The sequence below is a fragment of the Eucalyptus grandis genome, chromosome 8 (assembly GCF_016545825.1).
Source record: "Eucalyptus grandis isolate ANBG69807.140 chromosome 8, ASM1654582v1, whole genome shotgun sequence".
Classification (NCBI taxonomy): Eukaryota; Viridiplantae; Streptophyta; class Magnoliopsida; order Myrtales; family Myrtaceae; genus Eucalyptus; species Eucalyptus grandis.
The window spans coordinates 62,573,394-62,589,779 of record NC_052619.1 but is presented as its reverse complement, the minus strand read 5'-3'; the positions used below and the strand labels follow the sequence as shown (position 1 = coordinate 62,589,779).

At 40.3% G+C, this 16,386-nt stretch overlaps 1 protein-coding gene across 1 annotated transcript; it reads right to left on the bottom strand.

The window, feature by feature from the left end:
• Positions 1 to 2,188: 2,188 nt before the first annotated feature.
• Positions 2,189 to 10,856, bottom strand: LOC104415562 (probable linoleate 9S-lipoxygenase 5). The gene is made up of 9 exons (XM_010026892.3): positions 10,522 to 10,856; positions 5,728 to 6,017; positions 5,043 to 5,283; positions 4,567 to 4,908; positions 4,396 to 4,481; positions 4,171 to 4,278; positions 3,752 to 4,056; positions 3,392 to 3,655; positions 2,189 to 3,173 (listed from the first exon to the last, which is right to left on the bottom strand). The coding sequence occupies exons 1-9, from the start codon at positions 10,745 to 10,747 to the stop codon at positions 2,420 to 2,422; spliced, it is 2,616 nt and encodes an 871-aa protein (XP_010025194.2). The 5' UTR covers positions 10,748 to 10,856; the 3' UTR covers positions 2,189 to 2,419.
• Between the last annotated feature and the right edge of the window lie 5,530 nt (positions 10,857 to 16,386).

The window sequence follows — 16,386 nt, the reverse complement described above, 5'->3', positions numbered from 1 at the left end:
ATGATGATTCATTTTTTAATGCATATATGCAACCTATGCTAAATAATGATGATATGAGATTAATTAATTAACCTATTAACTAACCAAGGAAATGACTTTTGTGTTTTCTTCTTCTTTTTAATATGACTTAATAATTCTTATTTTAAAAAAAATAACATGACGATGGAATACTAATCTTTGTTTTTTTATTATTAAAAAAACTACATGATGGGAATATTAAAACATTAATCTATGACCTACTAACTAGAGTGCAACATGTGGTGTGATTTATATGACCTAAATAACATTTTTATTCTTTTTTTTTATTAAAGGAGAGTTAACCTAATCTTATATGAATCTAAAAAAATCAAAATGCGTTGCTTTAAACATGAGATATGTATGGACTTAAATACCTAAGTTCTATAATGCATGATATATAATGAACAAATAACAATGACATGCCAAAAAAATCCATCGATGTAAATCAATGGCATATTATTTTAATGTGAATCAATGATGCAAAGCAGTTCATGAATTTACCATGAAAAGTCAAAAAAATCAAAAATCTAAATTGACGTCTCGCGGCTCAATATTTTTGATTATTATGACTTAATATGACAAATTTCATAATTGGATAATGATAAAAACAAAACAAATCAAGTCATTCCACAAGCTAAAAATCCAAATAATGGCTGAATTTAACCTAAAATTTTACCTAGCTTGGAAAATTATCTCCAAGATGGAAACCAGCAAGGAACAATTCCAAATTCACCCTTCTCAAGCTTCAAATGACCTGCACAAGGAAAATAGTACCAACGGTACTGAACTTGCTGGACAACTTCGGATGAAGGATGGTCAGCGTCGGAGCGGGCGAGGGAGACAACCGGCGTCGGAGCTCCGGTGAGGACTAGGCGGCAGCAGCAGCAGCAGGGAGGCGCGGCGTCGATGACCGGCGAACAGCAGGATCGCGGGTCGCAGCAATGGTGGCTCGGGCTGAGGCGCAATGGCGGAGGCGGTAGCTGCAGCAGCAAAAGGGGCTGTACAGGCGGTGCAGGGTTCCGGCGAAAGGCAGCTGACGCGCGGGCTACTGGCGCGGGCGTCGGGGGTGGAGCGGCGAGGCGTCCGGCGGCTGGGTCGGCGAGGAGGGCTCACGGGCTGGTGCGTCGGAGGCGTCCAGTAGGGCAGATTGAGTGGCACTCCGGCGCGGTGAGCAGAGGCGTCAGGGGTGAGTCCAACGGCGTCGTGGCTGTGGCACGCAGAGATGGCTTTGCGGGCTACAGGCGAGGCTCGGCGTCGTGGTGGCACGGGTCGTCGGGGCTCGCGAGCGGAGACCGGCGGCTACGTCGGCGCGGGGAAGGCGTCGCGAGGGGGTTTCACCGGCGGCGAGCTGAGATGCAGATCATGGGTTGAGTGCGCGGACGGCCGGTGGTGTCTTGACGGGGAGCGGTGGTGGTGCTGGTGCTCGGACTAGGATGGCGTCGGCAGCAGGGCGGCTGGCTGATGAGCGGCGACGCAAGGGGTGGCCTGGTGTGAGAGACCGGCAGAGCAGGAGCCCGGTCTGGGCAGCAGCGAACAGAGGGGTATTGGGTAGCTTCCACGAAGGAGACGATGAACAGTCCCCTTTTCTCTTTCTCTTTCTTCTCTGCCGAACCCTCACACGTCTCCCTCACTCTCACTTTTCTGCTTTGCCTCACGTCATCTCACTCTGTACTTTCTCTTCTCTCCACCTTTTTTCCTTTGACTTTTCTCCTTCGACAAAACTTTATTTTCTTTTGTTAACTTTCAAAAACCGAATGAAGAAGCCCCCCGAACGACAGAATTTTTGCTCTGAATTTTTTCGAATTCCTCCCCCCGTCAACCGAAGCCTCGGCTTCTCTATTTATAGAGGAAAAAAAAACTCCCGTTCATTTTTGCAGGTGAAGATTTCCCAATATACTTGCACATATTTACTCAATCACTCAACAAGAAAATGGCTCCAAAATCATACGATTGTTGAGTTTTTTAAAATTCAAAATGAGGAGATTTGTTCAACAATCAAATGTTTTATTATTCAAAAGAATATTCAAAATTTCCCTCCAAAACCAAATGCTCTATTTTTTTAATTTCTAAAAAAATAAATTAGGTGTCAACAATATAGATCAGAAAAAAAGAAAATGAAACTTATTTATAGCTCATGAACTTGCTATGAAAGAAAAAAAGGAACATGTTGGAGGTTGAACCTGAGGTTCCACACTGAATTTTACAACCTGACATTTTTCCAATCCTTAAAACAATCGATTGTACATGTAAAGTTTGAAACTCCTACATAACTCGACAAACACTTCACGCTATATTTGTTTTGTGGTTATTCATATTTCACACTTACACTAGCTTTCATACCAGAACAGAGGAACAGTTAACAACTAACAAACAAGAAAAGAACAGGCATGCGTGCACAAGTTCAGATCGAGACGCTGTTGGGAATTCCCTTGGCAGTCACTCCGCCTTCGCTGGTAGGGTAAAGCAGCATATAGGGCACCTCGACTGGCCCGACCCGGTTCCTCCACCTCTTGTCCCCATTCATCCTCATAATCCTTTCCTCGACTTCTCCCAACTTCTTCCCGAACCTCTCGAACGCCTCCAAAGGCTCAGCATCTGCTGTCCACTCCGGAGTGTCTCTCTGCCCAAGATACACCTCATCGGTAGAATGCGTCGAAAGGATCTCTATAAGCGAAATTCCTAGAAGTGTCTGAAGCTGGGCTGTTATAGTTTTCAGGAAAGCCTTGTCAGGATTTTGCTTGAGCTCTTCAAATTCAGGAGTACCTTCCTCGGGCATATAGCGACGGCTGAGGGTGGGGCGGTTCGGGAGGTACCCTGCATAAGGGTATTGCCCGAAGTTCACAGCCGCATGGAGAGCAGACGCGATCCAGATGGTGATCGTACATATCTCTGTTAGGTCCTTCACAGTCTGCATTTTAGGCCACCAGGGCTCACCCTTCTTGTCGCCGTGTCCCTCCTCCACGAGTTCCCTCCACCAGGATTGGAGTTCCTCATCCTCCTGTACCGTCTCATCGCTCTTGTAATAAAAGGAGCAGTAGTCCTCAACCCACGTCTTGATCGCGGACCAGATCTCGAGCCCATCTACCGCATAGGGGTAGTCCTCGATCAATAGGCGGAGGCCATGCGGGGAGTTCACATCTTCTACAGCGACTCCCCTGAAGACAAGAAAAGGTAGAATTTTTTCGTCACTCAGTCTATCAGAATAATTCAAGTAAAACAAACGATAGCTGTATTGATATGTATCTCGGCACGGGCCTCAGCTATTCCAAGTTCATTTGCGCAATCTTCATTGGCCTTGATTTTTCTTTCTTTTTGAAGCAATTTTAAATAGAAGTCTTATGGATGATTTATATGTATAGAACAGTGAATTTACCGCTTGATGAGGTCAGTAGGAAGCGCTTGCTCGGGGAAAATCCAGTCCTTGTAGATGGCTGAAGACATCTCCATGGAATACTTTGCTGGGAATACAGTCGTCTCCAGTATTCCACCCGCATTGATCACAATCTGCCTGGCAATTGCATTTATCTCCATCGTGTCGCGGAAATGGGGATGCAAAAGCTTGTAGATTGGGTGAAGCACACTCAATTGTCTATTTGTTGCAATCACAAATGGTTCAATCGCCGCGTGAGTATTCAACCTGCGGTAAGAATAAAGAAAATTATCAATATGCAGGAAATAAATAAATAAAAATTTCCCTTATTTATATAGGTGAATGCTCCTCTGAGATCCTTACCAGTGGCTGCTGAGTTGGTGATAGCCTGCGTCATTAACTGCCACATAAGCTTTAGCCAGTTGCCAGATGGAACCTTCGACGCCTTGATCGGCCGGCGTGTACACCTTGCTTATCGCACCAAACTCGTCTCCCTCAGGATGCGGCAAGCTAAGCTCTATTGCCAGTGGCTTCAAGGTACCGTCATCCTTCAAGAAAAGGAGTGTTCGAGTAGCATATGTTTTAGTGGTAGTTGTGTTTATCCGCCTCAGATATGGCATGATCGAATCATGCTGATCCAATATGAACAATTTGTTCATCTTGATAGCCTGCATTTGTCATGCATCGTTTCAATTTGGATAATATAACTTAAATGAGCTCGCCATCATCTTATAAGCAAGTACATGGACGCTCTTAGTGATGTGAGATGTAATGAAAGGTACCTGTTCGACAGTTAATCCATTCAGTTGCTCCTGAATGAGCTCTTCCCTTATTGAACTGCTCTGGTTGCCATATATATTAGGGTCTAGCTTGCTTGCCGGAGGGAATTCCTGATTTCAACAAAAAATGTTCAATCAACTAGAAAACCGGTGGAACTCCATTCCGCACCTCATTTTAATATTAACTGAATTTGTTCGAGCTGTAACGTGAAAGATATTGTTATTTACCTGGAGACAGCGAATCACGACAGGGTTGACTCCAGCGAGCATTTCTCTACCGAATTCTACATCTGTCCTCCAGGCAGTCTTATCCTCTGCGCAGGATGATTGCTAAACGTTAGGAAAACAGCCTCGAACTAATCAGATGAAAAAGGTCCCATAGATATATGTATCCATTACCTTTGATCACCTGAGGCATGGGGTACTCGAGAAGCCCTTCCCCGTCCGTCCGAAAGAGTATCTTAAGCATCTCCAGGGGAATGTTCTCCTTCAGACTCTCCAGCAAAGGGCAATTGGGAAGCTTAATACCACCCTCATAGAGATTGAGCACATCCTGGAAGGAGTCGAACTCAATGGGCGTGCTGTCGAATATACTCTCTAGCTCGGGCTTCAGAAATTGACCCACGGCTTTTAGAGCATAAGCAAGGAAGTCAGACATCTTTAAGTGGCCAAACCGTTCGTCCCTTGGAACGTATGTGTTTAGGCTCATGAGCAGAGGCAGCCTGCTCTCAGTATTTGGATCTGTCGATAACATAATGAAAATTCAGTAAAATATACTTACAAATGAAGCATCTTTGTCAAAAAAAAAAAAAAAAATGAAGCCATAATAATCTCACATCAAGTTGGAGATTCATGATATGAGTGCATTATCTAACCTGTCTCAGTCGGAGGTCGACCGGTCCTTCCTCTGCGAGGATAGGGGTATTCAGAAGATCCTCCTAGAACAGGGCGGGCATACTTCGAGCCCTTGTCTGGATCGCCCAAATCATTGTAGTAAGCATAGTCGTACACCCTGTCCCACTCCTGAAGCTCTCCCGTTCCGTCTCCTCTCAAGTTAACTAACTCTTCCTCTCGGTACTTCACTAGAGGCGCTGGAGTTTGGCTTGGAAGATACGTCTGCAATAACGTGCTATCTTATTAGAGACAACCTAAGGAACCCCGTCCAATCAAATTGCTATTTCATGTGACAGAATAGAACAGAGTCCGAAACTGAAATGCGTTCAGCCAATATTAAGTGCAATTCCTAAGTGAAATGCCGCACTTCAGCGAAATCGGAAAGCTTACAAGATGCTGAAACTGGCTAAAAGTAGAGCTTAACCTGGAAAATTCCTAGGAGTGAGATTCTACTACCCAAATTATGTTTTCAGGAAGCTAGGACCGCTTGAAAAGTCACTCCTTTCTGACCAATCGGCTAATCCTTTAGGACAACTCTATGTAAAACAAGATTTAAGTCTTCATATCGGAGGCAATGTCTTTTATTTTGTCCTATTGAGACTCTGGAAGCAAATCATACATTGCGGCTATAGCTTAGCTTCATCAATAAAATTATTGTGGTCGAACCTTGTTAGAGAAGAAGACCCGGTCCTTCTTGTACTGGTTGGCAGGGTAGACCCACGAGTTGCAGACGAAGTGGACTCGACCCTCACCGGGCACATCTTCGAGAGTGATCGTCTTGAGGTAAAACTGACTGTGATGGTTGTTTTGTACGATGATCGCCCCAGGAACTCCCACCTCCTTGTCCCAATTGAAAGTGACCTTGAACGCCGAGTCCCCTGCCGTTAAGGGAGTGATGGTAGTGATCCATCCTTCCAGATGTGCAGGCTTTCCCAATTTCCCCCGCAAATAGTTTTCTGCAAAGCACGAAAAAGAAATTAAAGGTTTCAAAGCTTTCGAACTTTTTGTCCCAGCGAATGAGAATGACGTTCATCTTTAACATGGCAAAGGGTCTGGATCTGATCAATGATCCCCGCAAAGTCATTTGCATTTTGTTTCCAATTTTAATTCATTCCCACTGATATTATGTTATCCATAATCTTCTTGCTGTCGCAAGAATGGATCCGTTTCAACAAACAAGAACCTGATCTTGTGCTGAAAACCAAAAGGAAAGAACTAGGACCCGAACTTGTCCTCAATGAAGTGATTTAGAAAGCACATCCTTGCGGAATGCGGCACAAATTTCCAATCATAAGTGACCAATGACAGCTTATGTAATTATATTATTGGCCAAAAACAGAAATTAACTACAATAATTGCTAATGCCATGCACCATTGGTTAATTGGGTGGTGTGGTCCTAGGACATGACGTGAGGAAAATCACCTCGTGTTTTACGATGATGTCTTTTCTCGTTGCAGTGCACGCTAGGCGAAGAGCCATTCTATGGATCACATGGACGATCTGAAAGAGAACTCTTTCAACTAATTTTCTTTTCCGTTTTAACAGTATCTGAGCACTCTTGCATCGTCCTTGATGGCAATGGTCCATCATATTCAATTCATGCTTGATGCAAATGCAAACCTCACCTCTCGATCGAAACCCTTATTAAACCATCCATAAACGAATGCCAAATTTACCCACAGCGAGGTTGTAGCTCCGTTACGTAGTCAAGAAACATAGTCATGCAGGAAAAAAAAAAACACTTTGAATTCAAGAAATGTGTTCGGTCAATAATAGGAAATTCGTTTGGTCAGAAACGATTAAAAAGAAAAAAGAAGACAGAGAACTTGAGCTTTGGATGATATCCTCTCCCGATCTAGGTCTTGGAGTTTAATAAGAGTTTTCGTGTCTCGTTGAATTACGAAGATTTGCTCCTCCACATGTTATACTTGTGTTTGTTTAACCTGTTCTAGTTGTTTCCGTGAGATGATGGGGTAAAGAAAGCCGAACCTAGGTGCACACTTCCAATTAGCAACATCGTAATTAATGGAGAAGAAATTTGCGGCACCAATTTTGTTTGACAAATCCGTTTTTGTGGGACAAGTTTGTGCTTGATTTTTGCTGGTGCTTCATTAATCCTCCTTATTTTTCTGGATTTAGCTTTGTTTTTAAGATTCATGCTATCTTTCGCTTTACTTTATCATGAAAGCTATGTACTTCTCTATCATTTTGGGTAATAAATATAATTTTCTTTCAAAAAAAAAACTTAGAAAGAACTTGAGATTGGGCTATTGACTAGAGGAAACCTTTGATTGATTGTTTAAAATACCCTATTTGTTTTGTGAAAATATAATATTTCTAGAAAATATTTTTCAGGAAATCATTTTCTTGAAAAAATTACAATATTTTTTAATATTTGGCTATAATTTGAAAATTAACTGAAAAATATTTTCCTTCGTTTATTATAGAAATTTTGATTTGATTTTCCTAATTAAATATATATAATTCAAGCACTTGTAACTTGACTGTGGATAGCTAGGAAATTGAGTATGAGCTCTAGAGTCTGGTTCGGCCTGAATGGACCTCGACCTAAGCTCCAAGGATCGGGCATAAGCAAGAGCACCTTGGTCTTGGGCCCAAACTTGAAGGATCGGCATGCAAGCACTCACGTACCAACTCTAGGCTAGATGGACCCAAGCACGAGCACCAAGGTCTTGGGCCTTGGCCTTACGAGCACCAAGGGTCGAGCTTCGAGGACTTAGGATGGTTGAGGACTAGAGCTCGAGCATCGAGAACCTGAGCATGAGCTCCAAGGTCCCGAGCACAGGCACAAGACATGAGCCCGACCTCAATAAAACTAGGCTCGGGCATCGGAAACTTGGTCCCGGATGCTATGGATCTAAGGACGAGCATTGGAGTTTCATGCTCTAACACAGTTTCAAGTCCAAACGCCAACACCTAGTCATATATTTGGAAAATGATTTTGATTTTTGAAAAATAAAATCATTTTCCTGAATTTTAGCATAAATTTTCCGTTAATCGGGAAAATAATTTTTGTTGACTCATTTTCTTAAGCAAACCAAAAGCTGGAAAATGAGGAAAATATTTTCCTAAAAAAAAAAATTTGCGAAATAAAAGGAGCCTAAACGATAAAGAATAAATATATGGCTACGGGATGGGATATCAACCGGAGAGAGAACCGGAAATTGATTTGATCTTTTTCTTAATTAAAAAGTAAATTTAAATAGAATAAAATAAAGCGTGAGTGGAAAATCCAAAACACTCCAAAACAAATAGGAAGACTTTACTTTTGCCTATTTAAAAATTTGGACTGGATTGAGGAAAACCATTGGTGATTCTGATTTATGCTTTGATCATTTCGTGGAAAATCTTTTTCGAATTTTTTTTTCCTAATTTTGCTGCATACAGTTTGCTTAAGAAAATGAGTCAACAAAAAATATTTTCCTAATCAATAAAAAAAAAACTAGGCTTTAATTTAGAAAAATAATTTCCTCTTAGAAAAAGTTAGATAATATTTTCCAAAATATGATTAAGTATCGCGCTTGGACCCAAACTCTACATTTAAACATAGAAACCCAACGCTAGTTCCCAAGTCTCCAATACCCGGGCTAGGTCCATCAAAGCCGAGCATGTGTCCATCGAGGCAAGGACCAAGTCTCTAATGCTTGAGCACGAGTCCATTGAGACTGGACCAATGTCCATTGAGGCTAGGTTCAAGACCCTGTTCCTAGGCCCAGGCCCCTAGCACTCGAGCCCAAACCCCTGTTCTCATGCCTTGTTCCCCGGCACCCGACCCTACATCCATAATGGTCATTCTCGGCCCTCAACGCTTGAGCTCTAGTCCCTACCACTCAAGCTTGGCTCCACAAAGGCCGTGCGTGAGTTGTTGGCGTTCAAGCTTGGGTTCTTGATTAATGAAACGTTCATTCTTATAAAAATATTTTTCTATAATCGAATTGTATATTATTTTAATTTTAAAAATTTTGAATATATAATTTTTTTTTATTTTTCTTTTCTTTTCTTTCCTTGTCTTATTGCTTCTTCCTCAACTGGCCATGACGACGGCTAGCAACCAATCATAAGTGAGGAACAAGCTCGCTGGAGGGCCACGAGCAATATGGCAAGGCCAACCTCAATCCTTGTCGATCGGCAAGACTTGAACTCGGAAACAGTAAGGCTCGAGTTCGACTAAGGCCAATTGTCGTGGCCAACAATTGGCCAAAGAAGAAGGAAAAGAATAAAATAAAAATAATTTTTATTTTTATTTTTCACAGAAGGAAAGAAAAAATATATATATTATTAAAAAGAGTGCAATCCATACCAAACAGTAGAAAATATTTTCTAGCACATTTTCAAGTTTCAACCGAACACTAAAAAATATAATCATTTCAGGGAAATAAACGAAACCTTAATTTCATCCACTTCTACCAAAACATGAAAAAAAAAATACATATTTACTCAAGGTTACAAATGCTGCTATATATATAATTATATGTGTGTGGAGTGTATATTAAGAGAGAAAAAGTAAAAGCGCCCGACGCGGGTGCTAAACTATGACCTAATTAACTTGGGCCCAAATGGTCAACTTTAAAAGTAAGTCAAAATAATTAACCGAGTTTAAACGTTTAAGTTTTTCAATTGGCTTTCGGCTTGAGATTTTCAGAATTAATATAACTTTTTCATTTAAATTATAAGTTTGGTTTAGAAAGTCTCTCATTTATAAGAGAATCCTAATTATAGTGCAAATACCGAAATGTACTCAAATTTCTGTCACGTGAAACTGCAAGATTTAATGATTACTCTAAACTTACTATGATCCATCTATTTAAACTTGAAAAATTGTCGAAAAATATGTGGGTACATACTGTTTATCTATGTCTATAAACGTGTGCATAATAGAGTCGTCCGATCAACAAACATGCGGTAACTAAGTTTGACCCATCATAATTTAGGAAAAAATATATACATTTTTTTTCTAAGTCCATCAAGATTACACATGTTCTCTAAAGTTGCACAGAAAAGATCAAACTTCAGAAGATAAATTCAGTAGGGAATGTGATAGATCAGGTTGACTGTATCGCATGCATGGCCAATTTCCGAATCTTGAATCCAACGCAAGAGTACCGTGCAACAGAACCAAAAAGCTTAAAACACAAATTGCACAACCATACTCTTGTCAATAACACACTGCAAGTAAAGCGAAGATGCATATGTTACACTTTCTTGAAAATCTAAGCAAAAAGTTGAGATATGCAAGTTGTGTGAAATACTTATTATTTCCTATTCTTTGTGGGGAAGAAGATCGCTTGTCATGATGACAACCAGTTTAATTTGTTGTCATTCATCAGATTTTGTCAACAGAAATGTACAGCACAGTCTAGTACTAAGAAAAGCCATTGAAAGAACTTGTTCCAGAAATGAACGACAAGAAGATAGCGTGGAGGAGGGTCATGACTCACCGGGATCACCGTGGACGGCGCTCACGAGTCGCAGAGAGACCTTCTTACCCAACAGCTCGTCGACGTTGTCAAGGACCGACGCGTTGAAGTCGTTGAAGTCCAAGACGTACTTCTTCATCAGCACCACGGTCCCCTTGACCTTCTTGGACCTGCCCGCCTTGCGCCGGTGGCCTGCCTTGTCACCACGGCCGAAGGCGTGCAGCATCCCATGAAACAGCTTATCCATTCCGGAGAATTGATTGAAACCTTTGTTGCGAAAAGAATGAAGAAGCGTATGCGTTGCGATGGAGGGTATTTATAAGGAAAAGTCCGACGCTACGGCATCACCGAGAAGCTTCCCTTCTTTATGGGAGACCTGGAATTTCTTTCCTTTCTCCTCTTTTCCTTTCCCTCGATCTCAACGACGTATTTTCATGTATACTCAATAGGAAATATTTGATCTATAAAGCAAAAGAAAATAGCCTACATTTGGTAGTTGGGATAGGATATATCATATACCAGGTTCAGTTTTTTTTTTTTTTTTTTTGGTAAGATGAGATGTATATTGACTTTTAACCAACGGAACTATACAAAAAGTAATTCTCGGCACCTAAAAACTTGCATTCTCAATGTTGTTGTAGTCCATTTACATTTCTTGTCACTGTTAAACATGTGGCTCTAGAATGCTGCAATGAGCTCTTTTCTTTGTTTAAGATGTAGATCATAATGTAGATGATACAGTAATTATGAATTGATTGATAAAGGTCATCTCCGTTTTTGCACTTGTGATTTCTTTAGTAGTGACTCATGAGAAATTCTTACTATTTTCATTTGTACATTTTCAAATTCATTTATATCGATATGTTGCTCATATCAAACAATGGACAAAATAGGATATAAAAATATCTGGATTTATTACTGCAACTCACTAAACGGTAGATAAAATATAGCAAAATCCCTAAATTATATTGTATTCTATCAAGTCCTATCTTGATAAAATTTTAGACGACCAAATGTAGCCTTATAATTTTGAAAACCTAAGTTTTCTCATCTAATTGAATGATTAGTATCTTAGGCACTCGTTAAATAATACTTTTTTTTATAGATTTTTTACCTTCTTCTTTTCTTAAATGAGGAGAGAAATTGAGTTGGTTTTGGTTGAATTGATAGACCAAATCTTGTGGAGGTGGTGCGTTCATTTACGCGCTGATTCAACGATGGTTATCCAAGACCCATTTAGGGAAGACGACCCGCGAAGATTTGGTGATGATTAAGGGATTAATGAAGTGATTTGCACGCGGCTTGCTTTGAATCTAGGGGCGTTGCCTTAATCCTCGGGCTATCTTGCCTCAATTATTTTCGTTCTTGACACGTCGAGATTATCCGATATGACAAAAGGCTTGAAAGCTTGACAAATGATACCAATGCTCACCTTTGGTAAAAGGTCATCTTATCTTCCGTCTCGAGTTGTCTCTTCTGTCCAGATGTATCCATTTGAACGATAGCCGATTAGACAATTCGTTGATCACATAACGTGATATCATACATCGAGCGACCTCTCGCAAAATTCTTACATTTAACTTACTTTTTTTAGGAAGAGGGATAGAATGCCAAATCATCTATTCCATGTGTTCCTCTCATCTATGTAATTATTTCTTCTTCTTTTTCTTTTCCTAAATACATGCATGCACACAATCTCTAGCACATGCACAGCCAATCTCATGTATTTAATGGATCCATTATGATTCCTTTTTCTCTTCTTTTTTTTTTTTTTTTGGGGTAAGATTTAGATATTATACGATGCCTTGATCAAATGGTTAGACTGGGATCTGACCGGGGTTGAAGGGCGAGAAAATATCATTGTAAGGTAAAGAAAGATTTCATTATCTAATATCATAATGAACTTTTCAACAAATCAAAGTTTTAAGGGAAAATCTCAAAAATGGACTCCAAGTGTTCTCATTTTCTTAAATAAGTGCCCGAAATGGACCTTATTTTAAATAAGGACATGAAGTGTCATCACTTTCTTAAATAAGTGCCTGGAGTGGATCTTGTATCAAATTAGGACCTAAAACGATTATGTCTATTTTAAATAAGGGCATGAAGTAGCTATGTCCATTTCAAATAAGCACTTGAATTTTCGGCAATGAGGAGCATTTTCGTTATTTGCTATTTTCCTTTTTTTATTTCCTTTTTAATTTTTGTTCTTCTTCACCCCCTTTGCCACTAGCCAATCGGCCACCCACTGGCGATGCCCACAGAGGGTTGGGCAAGGGTCGTCCTCGCTGGCAAGGACAGCCCACAGCGGCTACAAGTGAGGGACGGCCTCCCTTGGTCAAGGTGACCCTCACCCTAGGGCCATCTACGAGGTTAGCCCTTGGTAGCCCCAAGTGAGGCCAACCCTCTCCAGATCTGGCAAAGGTGGCCTCGCCCGCAATAAGCAAGGGCTAGGCAACCTCATCGTTCGTCGCCCACTAGCGAGGGTGGTCGTGCCCTCGCCTAGGGCAGGCGAGGTCAACCCTCACCAGATCTCGTGAGGATGGCTTCGCCTACCACCAACAAGGGCTTGTAGGTCCTCGTCGACCGCTGGTCTAGAAAGGATTAGCCTCACCTACCCCAGGTGAGAGCTTGCAGGTCCTCGTTGGCCCTTACCACCAGCTAGCGAAGTTGCCCAACCCTCGCCGACCACAGGTGAGGCCACCCTCACAGATCTAGCGAGGGTTGGTCTCGCTTGGGGCCGCCAAGGGCCGACCTTGCAGATGGCCCTAGGGCGAGGGTTGCCTCGCCCAAGCAAAGCTGTCCCTTGCCTGTGGCCGGCATGGATGGCCTTTGCCAGCGAGGGCAACGTTCGCCCAACCCTTTGTGGGCATCACCAATGGCTAGCTAGCTGCTGGTGAAGAGGAAGAAAAAGAAGAAGAAGAACTAGAAGAAAAAAAAAGTAAAAAAAAAAAAAAAAAAAAAAGGAGAAAGTGAAAAATGACGAAATTACCTTTCACCGTTCGGAAAACTTAGTTGGTTGGCAACCGGCAAGATGATGTCCTTATTTGAAACAACTAAAGTTACTCTATGCTCTTATTTGAAACAACTAATGTCACTTCAAGTCATTATGTGAAATAATATTCACTTCGGGTTCTTATTTGAGAAAATAATGGCACTTCAGGTCTTTTTTTGAAATGTTTCCAAGTTTCAATGCAAGAGTTATATCTCTCGTCTTGTCTTTTTTATCCACATACACAAGTATATATGTATATGTATGAGAAAAAAATCTAATCAAATCTATAAAAGAAAGATAAAAACATCACAGCTAAATCTATTTTAAAATTTAAGGGTAGGTATTTTTTTTTTCTAGAGTCACAATGACAAAAAAAAACAATGAATTATGTTTAGTTTATGATTAAACGTAACGTATATAAGTTAGACAAGTCATGTCGAATTTCTCCACAAATAAGGATCAATAAACGATGCACACGTGCATGCTATTTGTTGACCACGTGATTCGTGACCCTCTACTAATTTAGTTCGCACACCAATCAAATCAATTAATATAGCGTACACGAAACAATAAAGAAAGGAATTCCTTGCAAACATTCTAATTTAATTTTCGGGCAACAAAACATTCTAACCAATCGAATTAGCCCCATATGATTTGAATAAACATATTTTATATAACAACTTTGACCAACGAAGGCGCAATTTAGTCGGTAATCAAAATAGATAATACCAAGTGCAAGGTATCTCATTAGGACAGCTACAGAACTGTACAATAGATTTTTTTTTTTTTGGGTGGGGGCCATTTATGTACTATACATAGATTAAGTTAAATTAAATATTTTTTCAATCAATTTGACTTTAGGTACCATGAAAAATTGATGGTAGCAATAATCTAATGCTGAGCCCCAGAATCGATCGCTTCCTTGGCGTCTCCCACGAGTAGGCATTGTACCAAAGCATCTTCTTTTGTCAGTGCAAGAAAATCGAACTACCAGATTTAATATGAATACATCCGATTCACCCCGCAAAAAAGTAAAAAAAAAAAAAAAAGATAGCAATCTCGCGGATCACACGCATGACCTAAGCTTTTGGGGGACGTTTGAGCTAACTAGCATTTTTTTCAAATTCTTTAGAGGTTTCACCAAAATGTGGATTCCGTAACCTCGACACAAAGCGGGTCGAACTCGAGACTACATCGACACGTGCAACGACTTGATTTGGGGTGTGTTAAATTAATATCTCGAGTTTGGATTCGGATAACGTTTTATTAAACCGAATTTATCAATAAAGTTTTTTCCAAGTGGATTATAAATCGGATGAAAAAGGAAGAAACAATTTCCTTCTTGGATTCTCCATTTCGGATGTGCAAACAAGACTTTGTGCACACTTTATATATATATATATTAAAGGAAATAAGGAGTCTGCACGTAGAGTTTAAAAAGGAATCTGAGGGCCTGAGTCAAAGTGTTGACTCTGGGCGCGCGCGCACACAGACTCCACGTCGAAGAAAGAAGCAGCATCTCTCTCCCACGTGAAGCTAATTTGAGGTGGGCCACAGGTCAAATTTGACCTTTAGGGCACACGTATAAAAAGAAAATATTTGCAGGTCTTCTTTTCTTGCCGTTCAAAGTCCGCCGAAGCCATGGAATGGAGAATAGATTATCCAAATGCTGAAGTTATAGCCTTACCAGCTATTAGCTATGATCATAGTCCGCTCATCTTGTCAACTATACCCACTACAACACATAAACACCGAGAGTTCAAATATGAGCCATTTTTGGCGGAAGACGAAGATCGTAGGAGAATAGTCAAGCAAACATGGGAGGATTCCTATCTGAAAAATTTGGTTGAAAAATTGAAAACTATGGCTACTAAACTAGCGGCGTGGAGTAAAAAACGATTCCCCAACTCATATAAGAAAATCAAAGGGCTGAAAAATGAGTTTCAGTTTCGGATGAACAACCCCACCTTGCAGTATGATCATTACAGGATTCAAAATATCCACAAAGAAATCGAATCCCTATGGCGACAAGAATAAATGTTTTTGGGTATAAGATCGAGAATTAAGTGGCTCAAATGGGGAGACAAGAATACAAAAAATTTTCATGCCACCACTATACAACGAAGAAATAGGAACCGTATTACCATGCTAATGAATGCCGAAGGCAACTGGGTGAGGAATAATGAATCTCTCAAGATCATGCGATGGACTTTTACCAAGCAAGTGGATTAGGTCAGGTTTGGATCAATTCAAAAATAGTTCAACCCAAATTGACCCTTTTTATATACAATACAAATCTAGCAACACATATCCAACCTGATCGGTCCCCATACATGACCCTATCCATATTGTTAAAAATTCAGTAGAACTCATAATTAAATTGAGGTGAGAACATGGAGTGACCGAGTGCAAGATTAAGTAGAGATCAAAGAAAGTGAAGATAGAGCCATAAATGGGGTTGATCTAAGTAATTTATGAACCCATTTAACATCCATATTATTTTGGGTTGTACCATTTTTAACTCATTTATTGAAATAACTAACCCAATACAACTACTGATCCCATCAAACATGAGTTACAAAAAATGAGTTAATGAACCATTTTGACAAGTCTAATACTACATAGACACAAAGGATGCATGTGAGAAAAAAAAAAAAATCTATGTAATGCAAAATTCACCGTCCGCAACTATCACAATCCTTTTTAACGAAAGAAGAGATGCCAAGTTATTAGTAAATTAGAAACAAAAAGAAGTAAATATTAAATCACAGTTACAAAACATTGAACATGTTTTTTACCTCCAACTTGATAATCATTGTTTCTAATAAGTTTTACTTTTTCTTTCATTTTACACAAAAAAAAAAAAAAAGGGCGTCTAGCATCGGCAAACTATA